General features: G+C 40.4%; 1 protein-coding gene across 1 annotated transcript in view; it reads left to right on the top strand.

Annotated features, from left to right (window-relative positions):
* Positions 1-22696, top strand: part of pid1 (phosphotyrosine interaction domain containing 1) — a 30910-nt gene that overhangs the window by 4780 nt on the left and 3434 nt on the right. Inside the window, exon 2 of the mRNA XM_083886054.1 lies at positions 8198-8344. Within this exon, the coding sequence (XP_083742180.1) occupies positions 8198-8344 (147 nt within the window). The remainder of the gene's footprint in view (positions 1-8197; positions 8345-22696) is intronic.

Genomic DNA, 22696 nt, shown 5'->3' with positions numbered 1-22696 from the left:
CCCCCTACACAGGAACGTGCACAATTTACGGTTAGAGCAAATATTGAGGGTTAGGGGAGGTATTGGGACGGGGCCTTAATCTGAATTGATTACAAGCCTCTTCAGAACCAGTTACTGGTGAATATCTACACCTTCAAGAGAAAGTGTATAGTATTCTACCATTTCACAGGTGATAGTGACCATGCTATTGACAGCGGGACATGTTTTTGTCATTAGCAGGCTCTTAAATGTCTGTTGCCAATTTAAGACGGTGCGGTCGGTTCATTGTTTACGTCAATGAGACAAACACTGCCACCCCCCCAGGCCTGAGGTTTGTGGACTTTAATACCAGCTTTGTCCTACAGACATAACCTAGGAATTATAACGTCCGATCACAGACACTCTCCCTCCTACAGGCCTAAGTTGAAGTGGGATCTCCCAGAGTCACACATAAACTGTGCTAGGATCCAAAGAGGTGGCTGTAAACACACGGAGGGACATCTTAGGATGTTACACCAGGGATCTTAACGGGGTTTATCCTTCTTCTCGCTGTAGGAAGTAATTGCCACCACATGGTGGGTGAACCTGCCTTTGCTCCACCTGTGGACTATAGCGTATTCATCAGTCACAGAAGGAGTAATGTTTATGTGTCTAAAGTACAAACATGGACAGGATGGAGCAAGTTGGCCCTCAAAGTAATTGTTTGGACACTAAAGACTTGATGATGAAACTTGTCTGTTTTTTCTCATAAGAACAAATTCATGAATAATGGGTTAATGATGTAACTCAAGCTCTTGACTTGCTGGAAAATGGCACTACTATCTACGGATAGATCAATGGACTTTATTGATGCCAAATTTGGAAATTCCAGAATTGCATTGGTGGGATTGGATCTCAAGATATCCCGACACTAAAGCCACAGCACTACACAACAGCATATCTCTACAAAGTCTATGAATGGGATAATGTTGGTTTTGATACATGTTGTTTTCCCGTAAAATGAAGATACCCTGTGGTATTTTTGGCCACGAGCATCTCCATAGAGCAGTGTTTTTGAGTTGGTTTGATTAGTGTCTTGATCGTACACATTAATGCCAATGGTTTCTCTCACGATGCTGCTGGACAACAGGTGGCACTAATAGACATAAAAACAAACAAACAGGGGAAAACACCACCATTAGGAAGTGGGGAAAGGGCTGCTTGCCTTGAGCCATCAATGTGTAAATGTCATTTTAAATGTTCAAATGTTTCCTGTGGAAGGAAATGCTTTCATATTGTTTGCCACAAACCATCACACGATTAATTTTGTTGTTACTAGTTGTAAACACAGAGGATGCCATGTGCAAGTCGTCTGCCCAAATAAACACGAGATGAATCACGTCAAAGTTCTCCTCAGGGTAGTTTCACTCTTGTGCTGCACCTGAACATGTGTATGTAAATGAGTAGTTTTACCCCAGATGTTACCAGAAAGTCTGCATATGGCCTTATTATCATCAGATTCCATTTTGAATACTTCACCGATTTGCATTTAGCTCTGTATTACAAGAATAGGGGTAGAATTTTTGAAAAATTGTGCTTCCCAACCTCAGTTTCCCCTGAGTCGAGAAATATCTTCGTTCTTTTTTGTTGTTACGTGCCCACCAGTGACAGTAGTCCTGTTAGCATAACCGTTAGCAAAGATGGCTGACACTGTTTACATTCAGATAATGAGGTTCTCTTTGAGGCTTGAAACTGCTTGAAATTTAGACCCACCACAAGGGGACGGGACCTCATTTTCAGAATGTAAACGGTGTCCGCCATCTTTGCTAACAGTTATGCTAATAGGATCAAGTGTCACTGGTGGGCGCATAACAAAGAAAATAATGAAGATATTCTCTCAGGTTAAACTGAGGTTGGGCGCAATTTTTCAAAAATTATACCCATATTCTAGTAATACAATGCAAATTGATGAAGTATTTCTTTAAAACAGGGGTCTCAAACACAGTGTATAGCTGATCAGGCACAGCTGCCAGCGAGGTGATAGAATATATGTTTGCTAGCAATGTTTTTTATAACAGTAAAAATAAGACATTTAGTCATAATTATCGCATTATTAAATGCACCATATACAACATTCAATTACATATATAAATACGCTTGTTAGGGCCCGAGCCACAAATGGCAGTGGCCGAAACGGCTCCTGGTACGAATTTTAATTACAGTTGTCTACACTATTATTCATGTAATTGAAAATAAATGTCTGTTTTTGATATTAATACATTAATTTTGCATCATAAATAGTATTACATATAGTAATACTCGTCAATCCTCTATCGCACTGCGGGATCATTTTGTACCGTTTGTGACGCGAAGGGAGCGCTGGCCGCAAGTCGCCGTATTTACAGAAGTAACAGGCGTTTCTTTTTCACCATCAACCAATACATTGTGGAAACGTCTGCAGAGAAGCAACTGTCGCTTGTGTGGTTTCACAACACCATACGGAGCCGGACACAATGTGACGAGTTTCACCGTTAACTTCGGGAGCTACGAACAAGAGATAAAGTGTCCACACTAAAATAGTACGTTGTGTGCGTCTGTTAAACTTGTAGCATGTGACGCCCCAATGATACAGACATTGACACGTGTCTTCCATAGCTAACACAAATCAGTGATGTATTTCTGTACATTGTGTTCTGCTCCTTTAATAGCTTAATATAACATTACAAGACCGTTTCTGTTCATGGAAATGCATGTCTGACTCCGCTGAAATATCTTGCTGTTGGCTCTCTTTTGGAAATTAAAACGTAGAGAGGGAGAATAGATGACCAGATAGCAAACTGAGATGTCCTGCTATCTACTCGTAGACGTACAACATCTGGTACAGAGTTCTACGCAGTCTTTCATCAAGTGTGTCTGGGTTGGCTTTTGCAGATGTGCCTCAGACAGGCTAATATTGTTGACAAACTCTTTTGGTCTTGAGGTCTGTGAGCTCCCAACAAAACCTTATATTACTTAACCATGTTTAGAGTTTTTGGGATGCACCAGTAGCAATTTGTGTATCCAAGGGGGTGTATATTTTCAGATTAACATGGACCATCTGGCTATTTTGCATCCACTGGTTCTTAACGTCATTTCCTTGTTGCTTTTTTCCACAGTTGTGTCACGATCACGTATTCCTATAACCCATTTGTGTGTCTTGGTAGGTTTTAACCCTGTTATGAAGTGCATGAGCTTGACATGAGAACTTCTTTTCTGTCAGAATCCTCCCTCAGGGCGGCAAACGTTTTAACTTGCCATCTGTGACCTGTTAAGCTCATCACTGCAGGAGGCAAATTGCCGTCTGCTTGACGTCTCATGGACATGATCATCCAGAAGTATTTCCCTTCAAATGCACTGGTCATATTTCTTTATTTCCAGGGACTGCTTTGTTGTGTCCTCCCGATGACACTTGTAATCAGGTATTCAGTGACAATGATTGGTGCTAATATCTAGATTCTAGCTTTGTCTTCGACCCAGTTTTTCCTCATAAAAAAATCATTTGGGCCCATTTCAAATAATGTGGGATGTAGTTTATATATACAGTTTTTATACATCATTAAGGCCTTGAGAGCCATAAAATATAAATAACGGAGATGCTGTAAAAGTCTCACTGTTGGTGTTTTGGCAGTATAAGTTGTAGCTCTTTTTTTTTTTTCAATTAAACCTTCTCTGTACTATAAATACAAATTAATTGCATGAACACAGGCAGCAGTGAGTCAGTGTTGATGCTTTTAGAAGCTGCTAAATTTGCAAAACTATGGTGTTTTGATACTAAATGTCATAATTGGCTTACGAAAGAGACCAGATGTTATGATTTGGTTTACAGCGAGTCTAAATATTGGAGCAACAACCCTAAAATGATGAACTCCGTAAACGGGCACGTGAATTCGAAACACATGGAATATGTTGAGTTTACAGCCACATATTTGCAAACAAAGTTGTTTTTGTTTAAATGGCAACCAAAGTCATGTTATCCTATATTTCTTTTCATTTCTCAATCCACCATATTCATTGTAAATGATTCAACTTTTGGAACATGGTAAATGGTCTTTTTTTAGTCTTGATGACCACTCAAAGGAGCTTTACACTACAGTTTTTGCCATTCACACACACAGCAAGGTACAGCCTTCAGGAGCAACATGGGGTTAAGTGTCTTGCTTTGCCAATCTCAGCTGAGCAACATTGGGCAATAGGTTACACCTTGGACAGTTCGTCAGTCCATCGCATGCTCACATAGAGACAAACAACCTTTCAACCAATCACTCTCACACCTACGGTCAATGTAGAGTGACCAATTGACCTAATCCCAAAATCTGCATGTTTTTGGACTGTGGGAGGATGGCGGAGAACCCAGAGAAAACCCATGCACACACAGGGAGAACATGTAAACTCCTTGTAGAAAGGCCCTTGTTCCAACTGGGGCACGAACCTGGGTCTCCTTGCTGCAAAGGCAGGAGCGCTAACCACTACACCAACCTAATTAACTAGTTAATTATAATTATAATATTAGGTGTCTGCTTCACAACTCTGATATATATATACTCAACAAAAATATAAACCCCACAAACTTGAAATGGTGAACAAAAATAGAATGTCATGACATTTGCTCAGATTCTTGATGCATTCGTTTATGGAACGATTTGTTTTGCTCAAACCCAGTAGTCCAGTGTCACTTGGCCACTCCTATTGACTACAATCTCAGATTGAGTATTTCAACTCACGAGAGACATGGAGCATGGCAGAGTGGTGGTCAATATGCGTGACCAGTACACAGTCACTCCTTATGGTCTGGTCAATAAACGGGCACACCAAAATGTGGACTTTTGTCACTTGTCAATTTGCCACAGATCACAGTCACAAATCATGAGGGAGCGTGCCATTGGCATGCTGAGTGCTGGGTTGAGCGTTACAGCTGTGGCAACACAACTGAATGACGCCGTATTCATCAGACATGTTACCTATTGAACACGTTTGGGATGTTCTGGATAGGCGTGTCCACCAGCGGGTTCCAGTTCCCCAGAACTACACGTTTATCTTTGTGCGTTTCTATTTTTGTTGAGTGTAGTTTTAAATGCTCACTCTCCATCCGTCAACTTGATTTCACAGCTCATGGACTTTGTTGCTCCCCGTGTTTCACCTGCTCCCTGAATTCTTGAGTTATAGCGACTCTGTAATAACTCAAGCTGATTGGTAGTTTAATAGCAAAATTAGAATTCCAGTGGTATACATATACCATAGGCATGTGGAGGCTTTGCGTAGTGCCAATGGAGCCTTAAAATGAGATAGATGCTCTTTATGAGTACCATTGGTTTCCCTTTGACAGCAGCCATTGTTTAGCATGCAGATCTGGTGTGTAGACAGGACATCTGTCTTGTAACCAACTCACAACCAGTCTTGTTCACTGTGGCCTGACGGTGGAGACAGAAAACCTGCCTGGACCGAGTTGTAGACCAAAATAGAATCACTGAAAGTTATAACTTGACGTGGAGGCTGTTGGGAGTTGAGAAATAAAAACATTAAAATGCAGTGAAAATATTTTGAATAGAATTCCAGCTTAGCTCCACAAGCGGCCATCCGCTCAGGCCTTTTGCTCCTGGTGGGGGGTGTAGGAGTTGGGGAGCCCACCACAGGTCTCCAAACACCCCGCCACCCCCAGCTACCCCCCCTCCACACTGGGGCCAACCGTAGGAATGTGAGCTGCTGTCAGGAAGCTGTAAAGTGCTGACGCGGAGGTCAGCAAGCGTTTACACACATGTGGCTTTACTTTCACAACTCCATTTTACTTTTCTCCTTTTTTGCCTTCATCTGCTCCATGCAGCTTATTTGCTTCTCTTTCTGTGCCCCCTCCTCCTCCCATCATTATTCATATTATTGTTATTGTCTCTAATGAAATTCCTCTGCGATTCAAGGTGAGTCTATGTTCCAAGCTCCGACAGATTGAACTGTAGAACACAGAACCACGGTTTTAGTCGTGTTAGTCATAGTTTAGCTACATGCTATCATGATCTTTCATTTGTACGTACTTTTTACTAATTTATTCACAAAATTCTTGGCGAGGTAATTTGTTCACACTGTGGCTGGTGTAATTCATTTTTGAATAAGCGGTGTTGAATCGAGAAACTAGACACAGACATGTTTCTTGAAGGATGGTCCACTTGGCATTAGCACATCAGCAGAGCAGTGAAGATTGATGATCACCTGGATTGGCTGGATGAGACCGGTCTCATCGTCTGGAAATGTTCTCTCTCATCTCTTTTGTGCAAGACGGACATTGTGCAAGTCCAACATGGAAAAACCGTTTCAAAGCGCCAAATGGAGAAGGAAAAAGTGAATTGGAGTGTTTGTTAAAGTAATTTGCACTTAAAGAGGAACTCGATTCCAAATCGAGTTCAGCGACCTTGGGTTTCATGAAAGGCGCTTTAGAAATCAAAGTTATTATTAAGTTATTACAGAGAGAATAATCTTAATCTTTTATCCAATCATGATAGCAGGGTAAGATTACGTATAGCAATGCCAAGAGTCTCTGGCTTTACCTGAAGTTAGGGTTGAGTTTTCATTAAAACCATCAACAGGTTGAAGTTTTGCTGAAATATACCAACATCATTTGGATGGATTTATAGGAAAAAAAAAGTGTTGCTCTAACTCATCTTTTAATACAGGGGTTCTCAAAGTTTTGATACCTGAGGGCCAATTTAGGAACCCAACATTGGACTGAGGACCGCCAAAGGAAAAAAAACAAGAAAAAAAAAAAAAAATCCCATTTGTAATAATCTTAATGACCAGATTGCAGTTCTACAGTTTACAATTATTGGTCTGTATCCAGTAATGTCCAATAAATGTTTGACAAGCTTAGTAGCTCCTTCCTGGATTAAAACTATCAACTGTAATTCATTGCGGGCCGCCAGATATGTTTCTGCAGGCCGCCATTGGCTCGCGGGCAGCACTTTGAGAAATGATATTTTAATGCCAGTGGTGTTAAAAGAAGACTGTACATGTCGCCTGTCCAGTTGGTTGAATGCTCTTGTTTTGGTCAAAAGAGAGCCCAAAACCATTAAGAAATACAAGAAATCTCCTGGTGAGAATTTGCCACTACTAGAATGGAATGAGAGACTGAGTACACACTAGACTAACGTGAACCCTCGTTAAGTTTGTCCAGGAGCACGGGCATGTAAGCGCAATCGGAAATGCTAAGCGACATGGCCCAAATTAGCAAAAGTTTTCATGCTCACATATTAAACTAAAAGGTCAAACACTGTATGAACGTTTCCGAGCACATTGACATGCTGGCGGTAGTGTTTAGCTCGACGCGCAGCCTCGCATTACAGCTAGCATGGCTGTTTATCGCAGAAACTTGGCGATAATAAATATAAAAAATAATAAATAAAGTCAATGACCATGCAAGTCCATATCAAACCATTCCCTGAGGTCAGTGCTGCTATTTCAGCTTTTCCACTGAGTTAAGACACAAAACCTGTCAAATGTGTGTTGCCAACTGGAGAGGGGTCATCTACAAAGAAACATTTGAAATGTTAGAAATATTATAGTAAAACAAATAACCTGCAGATGGAGGTTCTGTTGAAGTAGAACATCTTTTTTAGTATTGAAAAGTGATGTATAGCCAGAGGTAGGCAATGCTAAATAACTCGGGTCAGGCTGCCAACACCTAATCATGCAGACATGTTATAGGGCGACCTTGTTGAGCCTTCACTGTGATCTCATGAGCAAAGCAGTTTTGTCTTTGATGGACGGATTTTGAGGAAGCCCAGGAATTCCACAGGGCAGGTCGTCGTCGCGGTGCCATGTGGTTCTGCTCAGCTTCAGGAAACACTGGCCGTGGACTGAGGTCTGAAAGCTGGAGTCTCTCGTCTCCCACTCTTGTTTAGAGGATGTAGCGCGGGCAGATCTCCCTCTTCTTCTGCCTTTCACATTCCGCTTTCTGCAGAATCTCACTTCTTCTCACTTTTGCGGGTATGAGTGAAATACTGTACATTCAGCCTTTTTCATAATGTTACACTGTAAAAGGGATCCTTTCTTGTATCTTTTACATTTAATTGACAAAAACACTGACCGTGCTGTGACAGACAGTGTTGTTGGGCTTGCAGATTTTTGAGCCCCCAGCAGTGTTGACAAGGAAACTGCAGTATTTTGACTGGTACTGACTCTAAATGTTGTTAAGTGTGTTACTTTCTTTCTCCATCAGCACTTCCAGACCATGCTGAAAACGAAGCTGAATGTGCTGACGCTGAGGAAGGAACCGTTGCCCACGGTGATCTTTCATGAGCCAGAGGCCATCGAGCTGTGCTCCACCACGCCACTCACAAAGAGCAGGACCCATGCTGGATACAAGGTAGGATCACATGGGCCTAATAATCCACAAATCCAAGCAGTAAATCTATAATAGCATTAACAAAATCGTAATCCAACTGTTTTTTTGTTTTCTTCTTGGACCCACATGTTTTATCCATTCCCATTTGCAACTCCACCATCCTTTTTGAAGTACACGTGAATGTGTTTGTTTTCCTCAGCTGCCGAGTGTCGGCTGCACAGTGTGAACCAATGAGCCGTTGCACTCGCAGCCTTTTCTCTTTTCTTTATCCCAAAAATGGAGAACAAACAGTGGAAATGGATTAAAATAGCAGCCACATTCTGCCATGACACACACACACACACACAGCACTCCCCACTAAGAGTGTGTGTGTGTGTTTTGTGTATTTTTTGCCTCGTGCCACAGCATTGTAAGCATAAAAACTACAGTGGGATGACTGTGGTCACATGTGAGACAGCTTCAAGGATTTAAATGTTGTTTGGTCATTTCTGCTGTACCATTAACAATCATGTCGCAATAGGAGCTTTTATTTTCCCCACGAAAACAAACTCTTTGTATCGAGCTCCCTTTAAAAATGTGAGAAGAAAAGTTAATCCCAAATGAAATTATTGGCCTAAAAAACCTCACAAAAACGGCACTCACAGCCCTTATGTTTGCGGGTTCATTTTACAGAGGAGATCTATGCTGCATGTATATTCATGTGCACATACTGTACCTCTTTACGTAAACTTTTCCAAAAGTGCTGAGTTGTCACCAACACTTCCCAAAAGCTGTTGAAGTTCAAATGTGAACATGAAGTGAAAGTCATAAGAGACGGCATTTACTGGCAGAGCACACACACACACAAACACATTCATTGGACTTAAAAACCAGCAGGATGTTCATCGGATCAAAAGTAAATATGCGTCCTTCTATCCTCTTGTGGCCTGCACCAAGTTTTGTTATAGGATTTAATTCAGTATGACTTAAGAAATAAGAACTAACGCTCTGTTATTTAGAAAATTAATCAGTCTTAAATCCAGTGGTGATGAAGGGTATGTAATAAGAATTGACAGATGACTAATTTAAATGAACACTAGCAACCACACTGAAGTTTTTTTTTGCAGATGCATTACTTTTTATGATGAAATCTATTTTTCTTGTGACTGCTTGTTGCTGATCTCCATGGCTCATGAACTGTCCTTCAGTATGTTTCGGTGCATCAGTAAGGTTTTTCTGTGGGGCGTGGGGAAATCATTTCGTATAAAAATCTTTGCACATTTCTATGACTATGGTAAATTGGGGCTGAATACTGAAATATAGCTTCATGATGAACAGGAGCCGATGAGGGAAAAATTTGCTAAAATTCGGAAAAGTGGTTACTATGACCTTTTCCTGTAGCGTGATAGTTTTATCACTTTACAGGTATTTAACTCGTGCACACAGTTCACTCCACACATGTCGCCAAAACCATGGCTGACCTTCACAGGGAGTGACATAGAGAACTGTATGTCCCTCACTGCTATGTACACAGCAGCAGCTGAAACTATGATGACATTTGACTTTTTGTGAGAATCTTACTATGTTTTTGGATGTTTTGGTGCATCTGTGAGAGCGATCGAGAAATACACACAGCTCTGCAATGAAGCAATGTCAACAGCACATCTTTTATGTTTATGAGAAGTGTAAAAAAAATGTCCTGTTCATTGTGAAACTGTGGCAGGGTGACACAATTGAGATAATTAACGGGAAACACTGGACTGTGAAATATTTTCTGGTAAATCATCATAAATGTCCCTCTTTATATGGCATGGTCTTGATGATTACTCAAAGCGCTTTGCACAACAGTTTTTTACAGTTCACATTAGAGTTGAAACAATCGATTGCTAAGTTAATCGTTGTTTTAGCTTCTTAAATGTGAATATTTTCTCCATGTCCATAACAAAGAATTCATTTAAAACTGAATCATTTTGGCTTGTGGACAGCGAGACATTCGAGAACATCAACACTTTTTTTAAACATTTTATGGACCAAACAATTAATCGAGAAAATAATCGACAGATTAATCGATTATGAAAATGATCGTTAGTTGCAGCTTTAGTTCACATACATTCATACAGCCCATCTACAGGATATTTACTGATTCTTCTATCTTGCCCAGGAACATCTGCATGTGGACTAGTGAAGCTGGGGATTGAGCCTCCCACCTTTTGCTGGAAGACTATCAGCCTGTGAGGCTTTACTTAGTGACGCAGTTTTGTGGCACAGCTTCCTTACTAATCAGCATCACCGTGATCAGTGAGTCATGCGTAATTAACAGCTGATCATTGCCTTCTTTTTTGGTGCAGCATCTATCACATTTGATTTTCCATGAGATCTGGTCCCTGTGTAGCTTCATGTATCTCATGATATGTTGCAAAGTGGAAAGGGTGCACATTGCTGCACCTGGGGTCCCTCTCTGTCTAGTACGAATAACAATGTGCGCTCCCTGCCCGCTCTGCTTTCTGTACCCACTACTCTTTCCAGCATTGTGGTGAATGCCAAAACTACGTTACCATGGAAACAACCACAGCTATTTAGCAGGATACCAGCGGCACAAAAAATAATTTCCCTCCTTATTTGCAAGTCTGTCTGCCTCATTGCCTGCATCTGTTGGCCCCTGTTCTTTGGCTTGTGTAACTTCCTGTCTGATCCACTACCTGCCTGTCTGCAGATCTGTCTGCCCACCTGCTTCAATACCTCTGCTCCCACTGGTACACCTCAAAGAGCCATTCTTTTCTTTTCATGGGAGAAATAAAGGACACACTGGTCATTTTTTGCTTGCCTTGCCCTCTTCCATGCTTGGCTCTTCCGTGCCACAATATAATATGATTACATTTATTGCATTCAAGGTCCATATTTCCTCTCTTTGCTTACTCATCCAGTTCTTCTTTCAGCCTACAGGTGTGCTTACAAGCAGAGGCAAAAGAAGCCTGGCTCAGGGTTTCTGACGCCTGCCAAAGCTCACAGCTAGCATGGATGAAAGGTCGCCTCTGATTGGCCTGTGCTGTCAAAGCAGTGCACACTGCGTCCATTGAGAAAATGTGGCCAAAGCACTTAACAGACACGCCAGCTCCATAGTCATTCTGCATGACAATAGTGAAAATACACAATTAGAAATTGCTCAAATATAACTTGGCTCTTGATTCCAGACAGTATTTACAGTAAGGAACATGGTTTTGGAATGGAAGGTTTAAAGGACTCATATTATACCCTATTTCTCCAAGTTTAACTAGTTCCCTGGTGTCCTAATGAACATGTCTGGGACATGCTTTGGTCAAAATACCTTAAGGATGAAGGACCACAGCAGTTCAATCACTCTGCCAAAACAGCCCTGTTCAGAACGCTCTGTTTTGAGTGCCTGTCTCTTTAAATGCAAATGAAACACAGGAAACTACGTCAGCGCCACTGAGGCTCCGGCAGCTAACAGCAGTTAGCATTTGGAAAAGCGATCATTTGCCGACTCTAGCTGGCACATTGCCATCATATATACATATAAGTATAAAAACGATTAAAAAGTTAATTTTGCATAAAATGTCCCCATTAATGTATGTTTTTGTTTCTTTTTTTTTCATTTTCTATCTCCCATGTATATGGTGAAATATTTTATATGTTTTATATATTTTAACCTTTTTAAAAATTTTAAACAGGTTTTTAACCAAAGACAGAGGACAAACATTTCCCTAAATGTCAAAATGCTCCTGTGAAAGAAATACAAAGCTCAAAATCTCGATTTTTGTCGCTGATAATGTGTTACTGACTGATGTTGTTCTATCAGTACATGGAAATGTGTTTGTTGCTTTGTTTCTTAACTTCACAGACTTGTTCAGTGTTAAATTGGTATTTTTTCTACACACAAAGAGGGGAAAAAAGGCCACAAGGATTAAGAGAAACATTGATTCCTCCCGGGATTTGACTTAAAGCTGCCAAGTGATTTTTATAATAGTCCATACAAATGTTACAGGGAAAAAAAGCAAAGGTGTTGGTGATGAAAGTCATGATGGCGGAATTTCATTCAGCTGCTTCAGTTCCATGGCCCTGGTGTTGTGCAGGCCCCGTTCACTGTCACTCTGTGATGACTTTACTGGGAAACCTAAATTAAACACAGCCATGGTCAGTGTTATCTGTAACATGTGCTTTTCTCTGCCACGACAGTCTTAAAATATCTGCCTATTGTCACTAATAACCCAAGTTAAGGTACTTCTCTTTCTGCTGCCTTGAGCCAAACCAGTGATGGTGTGTTATTCTCCTGCACGACACCAGCAGCTAAGAGCAGGCTGGTCCTTTATCTTATCTGTCATGCAGAGGCTTTTTGTCCATCTCTAATTGATATGCTGATGTCAGTTAGTGGACCATCACTTTTCCTCAATGAACAGAGGACAAAACGCATAGTGATGACATGTAGATGGAAATGACTGGTTGCTCCCAGTTGCCCTGAATATGCATGTCTGTTTTTGTCTGGATAGCTGTTTAGTTTTTTATTTATTTATTGTAATTTTGTTAGCAATGGTCTTGGGTTACAAGCTCAGTTCCCTTTCCACTTGTCCATGGGTTGCCCTTTCATAAAAAAAAAGAAATGGACAACAGCATGCTTTTGTCATCTGTGATAGTGTTTTTAAACATTCCCAGGTTGTGGCTTTCCAGATTAAATATTCCTCACAGCTAATGGGAGCAGCAGACATGCTTCTGTGTGACGCTGTATTCTGTTTTTGACCACAGCTTCGCGGTTTAAGTCACAAAGCGAATGAAATGCAGCACTAGAGACTCCTGTTGCCGTTTTGTCATGGTTGTAGAATAGGCTACTTCTGTGTGTCAGTCTCATGTTGCAGATAAATACACATAAGAAGTAAGGAGACATCTATCTATAAAGCAAGTTGTGTCTCTGTGTGTGTCTGATTTTCACTTTTTTTGCAGTAATTTGAATTTTTGCTGATTTATCACGCTACACCAGGCAAGGGCGTGGACAGCTTCAGTGTTAGCAGCAGCAGTATTAGCCGCGGTGTGTTAGCAGTAGCACTAGTAGCTTTAGCAGCAGCAGCTGTTTCAGTAGAAATAGTAGTGATAGTAGATGTAGCCATAGTATTAACAGTAGCAGCAGTAGCAGCATGAGCCGTGGTAAGTTAGCACTAGCAGTAGCAGCAATAGCAATAGTAGCGGTAGTAGCAGTAAATGTAATATTAACAGCAGTAGTATGAGCTGCAGTAAGTTAGCAATAGCAGTAGTAGCAATAGCAATAGTAGCAAGTAGTAGAAGTAACTGTAATATTAGTAGCAGTAGTATGAGCTGTAGTAAGTTAGCAGTAGTAGCAATAGCAATAGTAGCTAGTAGTAGCAGTAACTGTAATATTAACAGCAGTAGTAGCAGCAGTATGAGCCGTAGTAAGTTAGCAGTAGTAGCAATAGCAATAGTAGCAGTAGTAGCAGTAACTGTACTATTAGCAGCAGTATAAGCGGCAGTGTGTTAGCAGTAGCAATAGTAGCAGTGGCCGTAACATTAACAGTAGAAGTAGTATTAGCAGCAACAGTATGAGCCGTGGTGTGTTAGTAGTAGCAGTCGTAGCCAGGGTCGTAGCAGTGGTAGCGGTAGAAGCACTAGCCGTAACATTAACAGAAGTAGCAGCAGACATGCATACATACTTCCTACGGGCACTGCACTAGTAAGAAAAACAAAAGCTAAAGTACTCGCATACTGATGTTACCTTGATGAGGGCTAAACAGACATTTTGGAAACACGAGATATGATTAACAACAAAAACAAAAGTGTGATGTTTTTTATGTTGGTGATTTTGTGGCATTCTTCCAAGATTGTGGTGCAACCATTTGTACAAGAGGAGAGGTGTTGAGTCTCACTGGACTCTGTTTCGAGTTATCCTGTGCTTTGTCTCCGCTGCGCGCTCATCAGTGCAGAGTGAGACTGGGCTGCGTTTCAGGGGCTCCTCTCAAATCCATTCATTGACCCAGGCTGTTGGGCTGCAGAGTCGCGCTTGAAGACCAAATGTTGTCTTCAAGCTCAGTTACTTTCTTTGTTGAACTGACTTACTGAAGTATAATGTGTAATGTAATCGCACGTTAGTAACCTCAACATTGGTATTGGTCCAAGAGGTTTTATTGAATAAAAAAAGTAATTCAAAACTTATTTGAATGTTTTAGGTATCGGTAACAGTTTTTAAATTCAAAATTAAGATACTGATTCCGAACTTACTTAGACAGCGAACAAAGTCCACCTGGCTTAAAGGGCTGAAACACTTTTTACAGGGCCTCTTAAATGTTCTCAATTTGCCCCGATGTGACAGGAGTCTGATTAATGCAGCATGTCTATAGTGGGAGTTCTATGCAGTGTGCTCTGCTGTAACATCTGTACAGTCACAAAACAAACTGTGTTTGTTTGTGCAAAAATCTGGGCTAAGTGAAGCTCATGTGCTGTAGTAACAGAATGTCTGTGCACCTTGACCATATATCATTTGTAACACAACATAGTTTCATATGAAGAAAAGGTTTCAAGTTGTTAATATTATACTTTAATAACTGCTCCAGTGTCTTCAGAGTGAAAAGGTCACACACATTTCATTACCGTCACTAGAATAAGGAGAAATTTAACCTATAGAAGGCTGTATTGAGGAGACTGTGAAGGTTGAAAGCTTCTTTCATACGCACTGAGGTTCTCCTGTATTGACTCAGAGTTTTGTACATTTACACACATACACACTCACACACAGCACCTTCTTCTCACTGCACAACACAAATAAGCAAATACTCACAGCACTTAAAAAAAAAAAAACACTCATCCATCTTTGCATGCCTTGGCAAGCATGGCCAGCTGTACTCTGCTGATTCAATAAGTTTAGAGGAATGTTAACAACCTCCTCAGGAATGCTGCATTCCCTAGCAGTGAATTTCCAGTCATGTTGGGGGATCCAGACGTGGGGGCCTATCTGAGGGAGAATGTCAGTATAACCTTTGTATTTCAACAGTGTGCTGCTTATACAACCTGGTCCATCCAATACATATATTAAAACAATACAGTTTGTATGTGGGGGAAAATGTGACCCAGTTAACATGTTCTATGTGCATTAGTATTTCTAGTAATGGTAATGGTAATCACCATTTCTAGTAATTAGGAATGGTCTTAACCCCAGGTCCAATTAATGTAATTTTCTTGAGATTTCCACCACATCAGAAATTTTGAAAAGCAGTTCAGAATGACCCATCCTCATGTTGTACTACATGGTCAACCATCCAAAGCAATGGACAAGAGCGGTGCAGGCAATGTGGAGTGGGTGGAAACGAGTGTCAAGGGTGATGTACGACAGAAGGATAGTGAAAGGAAAGGTCTACAAGACGGATGTGAGACCTGCTATGATGTATATGATCGCTTTGCGATGGTGACACTTCCTAAAAGACACGAGGTGGAAGTGGCAGAGAGCTGAAGATGGTTTGGACATAAAGGAAGAGAGGCAAGTTTGAGATGGTTTGGTGGTCACATGCAGCAGAAGGAGCTGGCAGTAGGAAGAGAGGAAGACCACAGAGGTGGTTCATGCGTGTTGTGAAGAAAGAAGGTCAGTTGGTGTAAGAGAAGAGGACACAAGGGATAGGGAAAGATGGAGGCAGAAGACCATACTCATGTTCTCCTAATTAAGTTACCTACTTTTATGCGGTCATCAAATGTGATACATTTCCAAATCATTAGCGTTTAAGTTATTTAAAACCAAATGTTCACATGTAGAATTAAAGGTGCCATATGTAAGAATGTGGCCAAAAACAGTTACTACATTCATATTCAAAATACCGAGGTCTTTTAGGTTTCGTTTTCTGACGTAACTGCCAACCTGTGGTTGCTGAGACTCTACTGACTACAACGATTGGTAGACAGCTGTAGGTGGCGTCACAATCAAAAGTATGATTTCAAAACATAAACATGATTTGCAGTCTGCAAAATATTTTTTTAATGCAAATATTTTGGCTGTTCTGTTGTTGTTGGCGAGTTCAGTTTGTTGTATGAACATTATTCCTGAATCTCTGTGACATATTAGGAGGATTTTATGGCCAGTTGCTTTAGATTTATTACATAATGCACCTTTAAACAACATTTGGACTGTGTTTTTTTCCTGCATCACCTCTTTGTCCTTGGATTGTTTTCTGGGAAAGTGCCTTATACTGAAACTGCAAGTTCCAGTAGTGTTTTTGACTCACGTCACAGTCTTTTCCCAGACAGCTGACTGTTTGTACCATCACATATCAGCCTGTTCCCAGACTGTTTCTGATCCAACACGACCAAACTGCTTAACATCTGCCTTTTTGTTCTGCTTTCAGTCTCTCTTCCTGTCATTTCATCCCCTTTCTTCATCCCTGTGTTTCCAAAGCTTCTCTATAGGGACAGGTATCTCCTCACAAATGCCTCCAAATGGCTTCTTTCTCCTTACCTTCTACTGATAGTTGAACCAGCTGTTTGTCCGAGCAGCTGGTTCTACACCTCGCGTACAGATGCATGCTTGTGTGCTTACACGTAGATGTAGACTCGTACTGACTGTGAAAGATACATAGGAGTCTGTGTGTGTGTTGTGTGTGAGTGGACCAGGATGTTCCTGTCTTCTCCCCAGTGTTTGCTTGCTGGTCTTCAGATGTTTTTTTTCTGTCTCCCCCCCTGTGAACCTCTCTCTTTCCTCCATCTTTCTTTGCATACAGTTACTTTCTTTCAGCTTTTCTGTCTTTTTCCATTATCCTTGTACAGCAATCCGTTTTCTCTCTGGTGCATGTCTGTTTCTCTTTTGTCCACTTCATATTTGTGGTTTTCTCGGGGCATTGTTGAATTTGCATCCTGTGATTCCTCAAAAAAATGTTAAATGTTAAAATGTGTTCGTCTCTATTATTATAAGTCAGACAGGATTGTGCTGGCTTTTAGCAGCGGCAGAGTAAAACATTATGGTTGTAATGAGTGAAGTGTTTTGCAGCATTGTAAACATGCAGATAACCGATAACATGCATATTATTTCACGTCTCCTTGCATAATATGCAGCTTTATGATATCATGTTTTTTCCAGCCAGACAGTTGGTGATATTTTTTAAGGGGCGACTGATACCCTAATTGAAGATTTGAAAATTGTGTCATACAGCTGTAATACAGTAACATTTTCCATGTGTGGTTTCCAAAAAGTAAGTCAATAAACAGGTTTACAAGGTTTTTTATACTGTTGAGTTATTATAGCTGTTATCCCTGTGACGGCTGTGTTTCTCAAGGATTTTGACTTTCTTCATGAAAAGATTGATACCACACTCTCAGAGCTATACTAAAAAATATGGAGTTACAGTTTGCAGATGGTTGCGTAGCATCAAGACTAGATGCCGCTACTGTAAGCTTGACTGCCTAGAATAGTTTGTTTAAAGCTCACCAAGTAACACAATATAAGTCATATGTGAACAAATGTGTAAACATCTTGACTTTTATTCTTGTACAAACAAAGTATTTTTCACTTTTTAGCACTTCAAAAACAACAACAACAACAACAATTTAACAAGGCCAAGCTAGCGTTTTCTCCTTGTTTAGCTATCTTTAGCAGGTTAGGCTAATCTAAACAGCTGCTAGCTTTATCTGCATTTTTATCACACGGACATTAAGCAGTCTATAACTAAGCTAATTAAACTAATAGCTGCTGGCTTTACCGTGATATTTATCACAAACACACGAGACTGGTTAACATTCCTCCCAAAATGCCATTGTTTCTTTTAACTTCTTACAAGTACAAGAAACCCTAGCAAGGTCTGACTGATAACTGATAAAAATTCTCGGTCGTGTTTTCGCAACCTATACCTCTTAGGACTCGTGGTACATTAGAATACTGAATTTAGACAAAGGGAAAGAATAGAGAATGACGGTAACCTCCATATACCAAGAGTTAGTAATGGTGGCCACATGTCTCACCACACATGCAAGTGTTTAACCACACTCCTCCTCTCTCTGTCACACTGCACTCACAAACACTCTTACTCCAGTCCATTGTTTTTGTTTTTCTCTGATGAAGCAGGTTTACAGACAGCACCAATTATTTTTTTTTCTCTTATTTCTTTTAACCTCAACTCTTGAAATTGTGTCCTTCCTAACCCCTTGGGCCTTCTTTCCTGCAACTTCTCTTTATTACGGTTTCTGCAGTGCTTCATTTAGTAGAATCCCTATTTTTGGTTTGTCAGTGTAGAACTGTTACCAATTAACCACAGAAGGGGGAACCGTGGAGAAGAGGGGATCTGAGGATAGAGGAGAGATGGACGGGAGGGGGGTGTTGAAGAATAGTTACAGTGGAGTAGATGCAATGGAGTGAAAGAATGGAGGAGCAATACAGGCAGAGTTGAAACAAAGGGGAGGATTCTGGAATGATTAATGCTGCCTGCATGACTTTGCCAGACGATCAAGACAACTGGTGAGCAGGCCCGAGCATAGGACAGCACATGTGCTCTGGTCTGATTCAGAGCGCTTTGATGTATCAATTTTTATCTTTATTTGTAGAGGGTGGTTTGCTGCATGCAATGTACAAACAATGGCTGAGTCTCCATGCAGGCTTTCAAACAGTTTGGCTTGGAGATAGAAGAAGCAGCTAGTTTCCATTCAGCCCGACCTGAATCGTGTCTCTTTTCCATCTGCTGAACTTAATGATCATTTGAGTCATTGTGTTTCTTCATTGTTCCAATACACAATATGCACCTTTTGGAAACTTCCAGACTTGCAGACAGCGTGCAGACCCTTTTCAGATTGTTGCTTTGAGGCCTCATATTCAAATGTTCAAATGTTAGATGTGTGCATTTAATTTTTAGTGTGGTCATCACTCCCCTGCTTCCCCCAGAGAGTAAAAATATAATTTTATCCACAGTTTGTCCACAAAGCAAAACATCCGATGCTGGAATGATGTCAAGGATATCCTCTTTTCTTCTTCTGAAGAAGAAGACATGATGTTAGTTGGACGGTATGATCTGGTCTCAAACAGAGACCAGATCCATGTGCACATTGGAGATACATGGAGGTGTTCAACATGTATCTGTTGGCATAAGTATTTGGTGAGAAATGTGTCACACTTTTTGTTCTTTGCTTTAGGGAACATAATTACCTAGTATATTGAAGTATTCACACTCGAGATGGCGCGCTATTGTACTGAATATCAGCAAAGTTGTGGCGCGAACGTAGAGATCACAGCTTTGCTGATAGTCAGTGCACCAGTCAAACATCAAGTGTCATATTGCTTTTATACAACAGTATTAAAAATGCTGTTTTATAGTCAAAAATTAGAAGCACCAACAGAAATAATCCCACAACCGTCCAACTTAACTGTTACCTAGCAACATTGACATTGACCATATCCTTCATGCCACACAAGTGTCTGTTTAGAGTCTGCGGTTTTGTATGAATCAGGCGAGTTAACTTGATCTGACCGTTCATGTGCTCCATAGTTTCTTGCCTCTCTAGGTCTTCAGTAACTTTTGAATGAGCTTTCAAATCTCCAAGGCAGAACAACTTTTTTTTGTTAAGGCTATATTTGTTGTGTTCTCGATGCATTATTAAGTCATCATATTACACCGGTGCCCACTCACTGCCATGATCTCCTAGGTGATGTCACACTTTGCACATCCTCTCCTGATGACCATTCATCATATCATTCAAATGTTATTTGGGGGACAGTGTACTCTGTTACAGTGTAGGTACACAGCACCTGAGAGTAGTGCTGTAATCCACAATATCACCACTTATGGAATTATTTTTCGTCCTTTCAAACTATCTCAATCAGTCGGGACTAACATTTATAACTTTATACATTACTTGTTGGTTTTTTGGGGGTTTTTTTGGGCCTAGAGTTTTGGTTTGTGTTTTTGCTCTGCAGCCAAATCTCTCTTGGTTTCACAAGTTTGGCTGCTACAGTATTTTAGCGGAATACCACACAGTGACACAGTAATGATTGTTTTTGTGTCAGAATTTAAACATCACTGTCGTAAATTAATTTATTCATGCATTGCTGGAAGGATGGCAGTGAATTCAAGCGGCGATAGAGAATATTCACATTTTGTCTTTATTGGCTTTCTTGTCATTGTACTGCCATTGTCATTCATCATTTAGTACACATGAACATTCAACTTTCAACGTTCCTTCTACAAACCACATTTGACATGTTAATGATTGATTTGTTTATAATGAACACAGTTTTTTGTATCTATTTCCATCAAAAAGACCAAATAATTTCCTCCTCAGCTGCATGTTTGGCTTGGACTTAAAAGAAACTATTGTTTGCTCTGTCTGGTGACCTCCTCACCTCACCTCACACACACACACACACTTAAATACACACTGAAAATCTGGTGTGTTCTGTTTTTTAGGCCATTTGTTGTTGTCTTTGCAAACCACTGCCACCAAGTATGATGTTTTCTCTTTCTTATTTTCTGTGGGATATCAGTGGAATGTTTTACCATTGTTCAGCACACTTGCCAGTCACAGTTAAGTAGTAGAACTATAGCCAGTAACTGAAGGACTATCCTTGTCCTTGTATACAAGCACGATTCTACATTAGGTGGCGATTGACCCCCTCTCAGTTTGGTATTTTTAGTATTTCCTGGTTGTCCCTCCACATCACAAACCTAACTTGACAGGTGGCAAGTTTTTTGTACAATTTTTAGAAACATTCCATGTCATTCAACCACCTGTTATCTTCAATATATTTAAACCTATAAGCTGACAGAACCAGAGCATATTTTTGATCTCCTCATAAATGTACCAGTTTTGACTTCACTATGTTTTTCTCATTGGTGTTGTTGTCCGTTTTTGTACTGGCTTCAGAGAATAGAAGTCCATAATTACTTTTTTTTTTTTTTTTTTTTTTACAGCTTTGTGACATAGAAACAGAAACACTGTATGTCTAATGTATCTTGGCTCAGTTTTTGGATTTGTTGGCTGACTGAGTGATTAACTGCCTTTTGGCTGGGAGAGGGTGTCAGTGTGGTTCACTTGCAAACCGCCTGGCCTCCTCGCTGCTCCTGCAGACCTGTTGTAGTCGGCGGCTGAATGATGGATCCAGTGCGAAGGCTGCGCGTCCCACCCTGTGGTCACTGCTAATGAAATCCATGCATGAGGAGGCAGCTGCATTCGCTGTCTGAATCTCTTTGACTTTTGCCTTTAGTAAAATGTGAAGTCAGTTTCGTGTTATACTGTAATAGATGTAATTCAGCAGCCAATTCAGTTGCACAATCCTTGTGCCTGCGTGGATATCAGTTTTGTAGTAGATTTAACATACCATGTTCAGTCATATTATTCTCATAAAAAATATTGTATACTGTTTTTGGCACAAAAAAAGGAATTCTACAATCAAAAGTAAGGTCTATGTAGACTGGCCTGATATTTGGCTAATGTGCACTGTGCCACGTTTTCTGTAAGCGCTCCAGACTGTTATACGACACCAGTCTGTCCTTAAGTATTCACACTTATCCTTGCGTTGATGTTATCTGTAGCCATGTGTCAAATATGTGCTGAATGTAAGCCAGCTGTAATGAACTCTAAAGAGTGCAGAGTATTTCTCTGCCCTAGTGTAAACACAGACAGGAGTAAAAAAAAACAAAAAAAAACTCTTTGAGTATTTGACTCAGAGCAGGCTCCTCCTTTGTGTATTTTTATAAAGCCATAAAGAACACCATGTAGAAAAAGCACACAAGTCAGTCATTATCCCCAGTACTGATCTTGAATTTGGCCTCGGTCCCACAGAAATCTCCATCTTTGTTCACTTCTTTCCTCTCGCACTCGCTCACCTCTTATCCGTCTCTCCATCTACTCAGTCTATCTCTCTCTTGGTATGCAGTGTCATTACTATGGTATTCTATGGTCCCTGTTACAACCACAGCTTTTCTTTGTTAAGTAAGCACAGTTACCAAAGGAAAATAATACAACATCTCATCGACTATTGGCTCTTGAAATGTCTTTCTCTGTTCTTTCTCCAGCTCCCCATGTTTGAGCTTAATTGACCTGCACTTGCACACTGAATATTAAATAAAGTAGTTTTTTTTTTTTAGAAAGTTTTATTTACTCCACATTGATAAACCACTGGTACTTTTCATTGCCTCATGTTTTTGCCAGGTCTTATGTCAGGTTGACATGGAGTATATACTCGATACTCCATTAGAAAATATAAAGAATTGTTTAAAGTAATGAGGTGGACCTGCAGGAAGTTAACCAATGACATGCTAGCTGTGCCTTTTTTTGATAATAATGTACCGGCGGAACAGTACATTAGTAGAAAAACAGCATCTTTAATGAATTCAGTGAGTGGTTTGGCTTTTAATACTTTAATTTCACAAAATATTTATTTAAAAAAATCACTTTATTGTTTTTCATTTTGTC

This window comes from Microchirus variegatus (assembly GCF_963457635.1).
Source record: "Microchirus variegatus genome assembly, chromosome: 3".
Taxonomy (NCBI): Eukaryota; Metazoa; Chordata; class Actinopteri; order Pleuronectiformes; family Soleidae; genus Microchirus; species Microchirus variegatus.
Note: the sequence above shows the minus strand (reverse complement) of the source record. Positions and strands in the feature narration are given on the sequence as shown.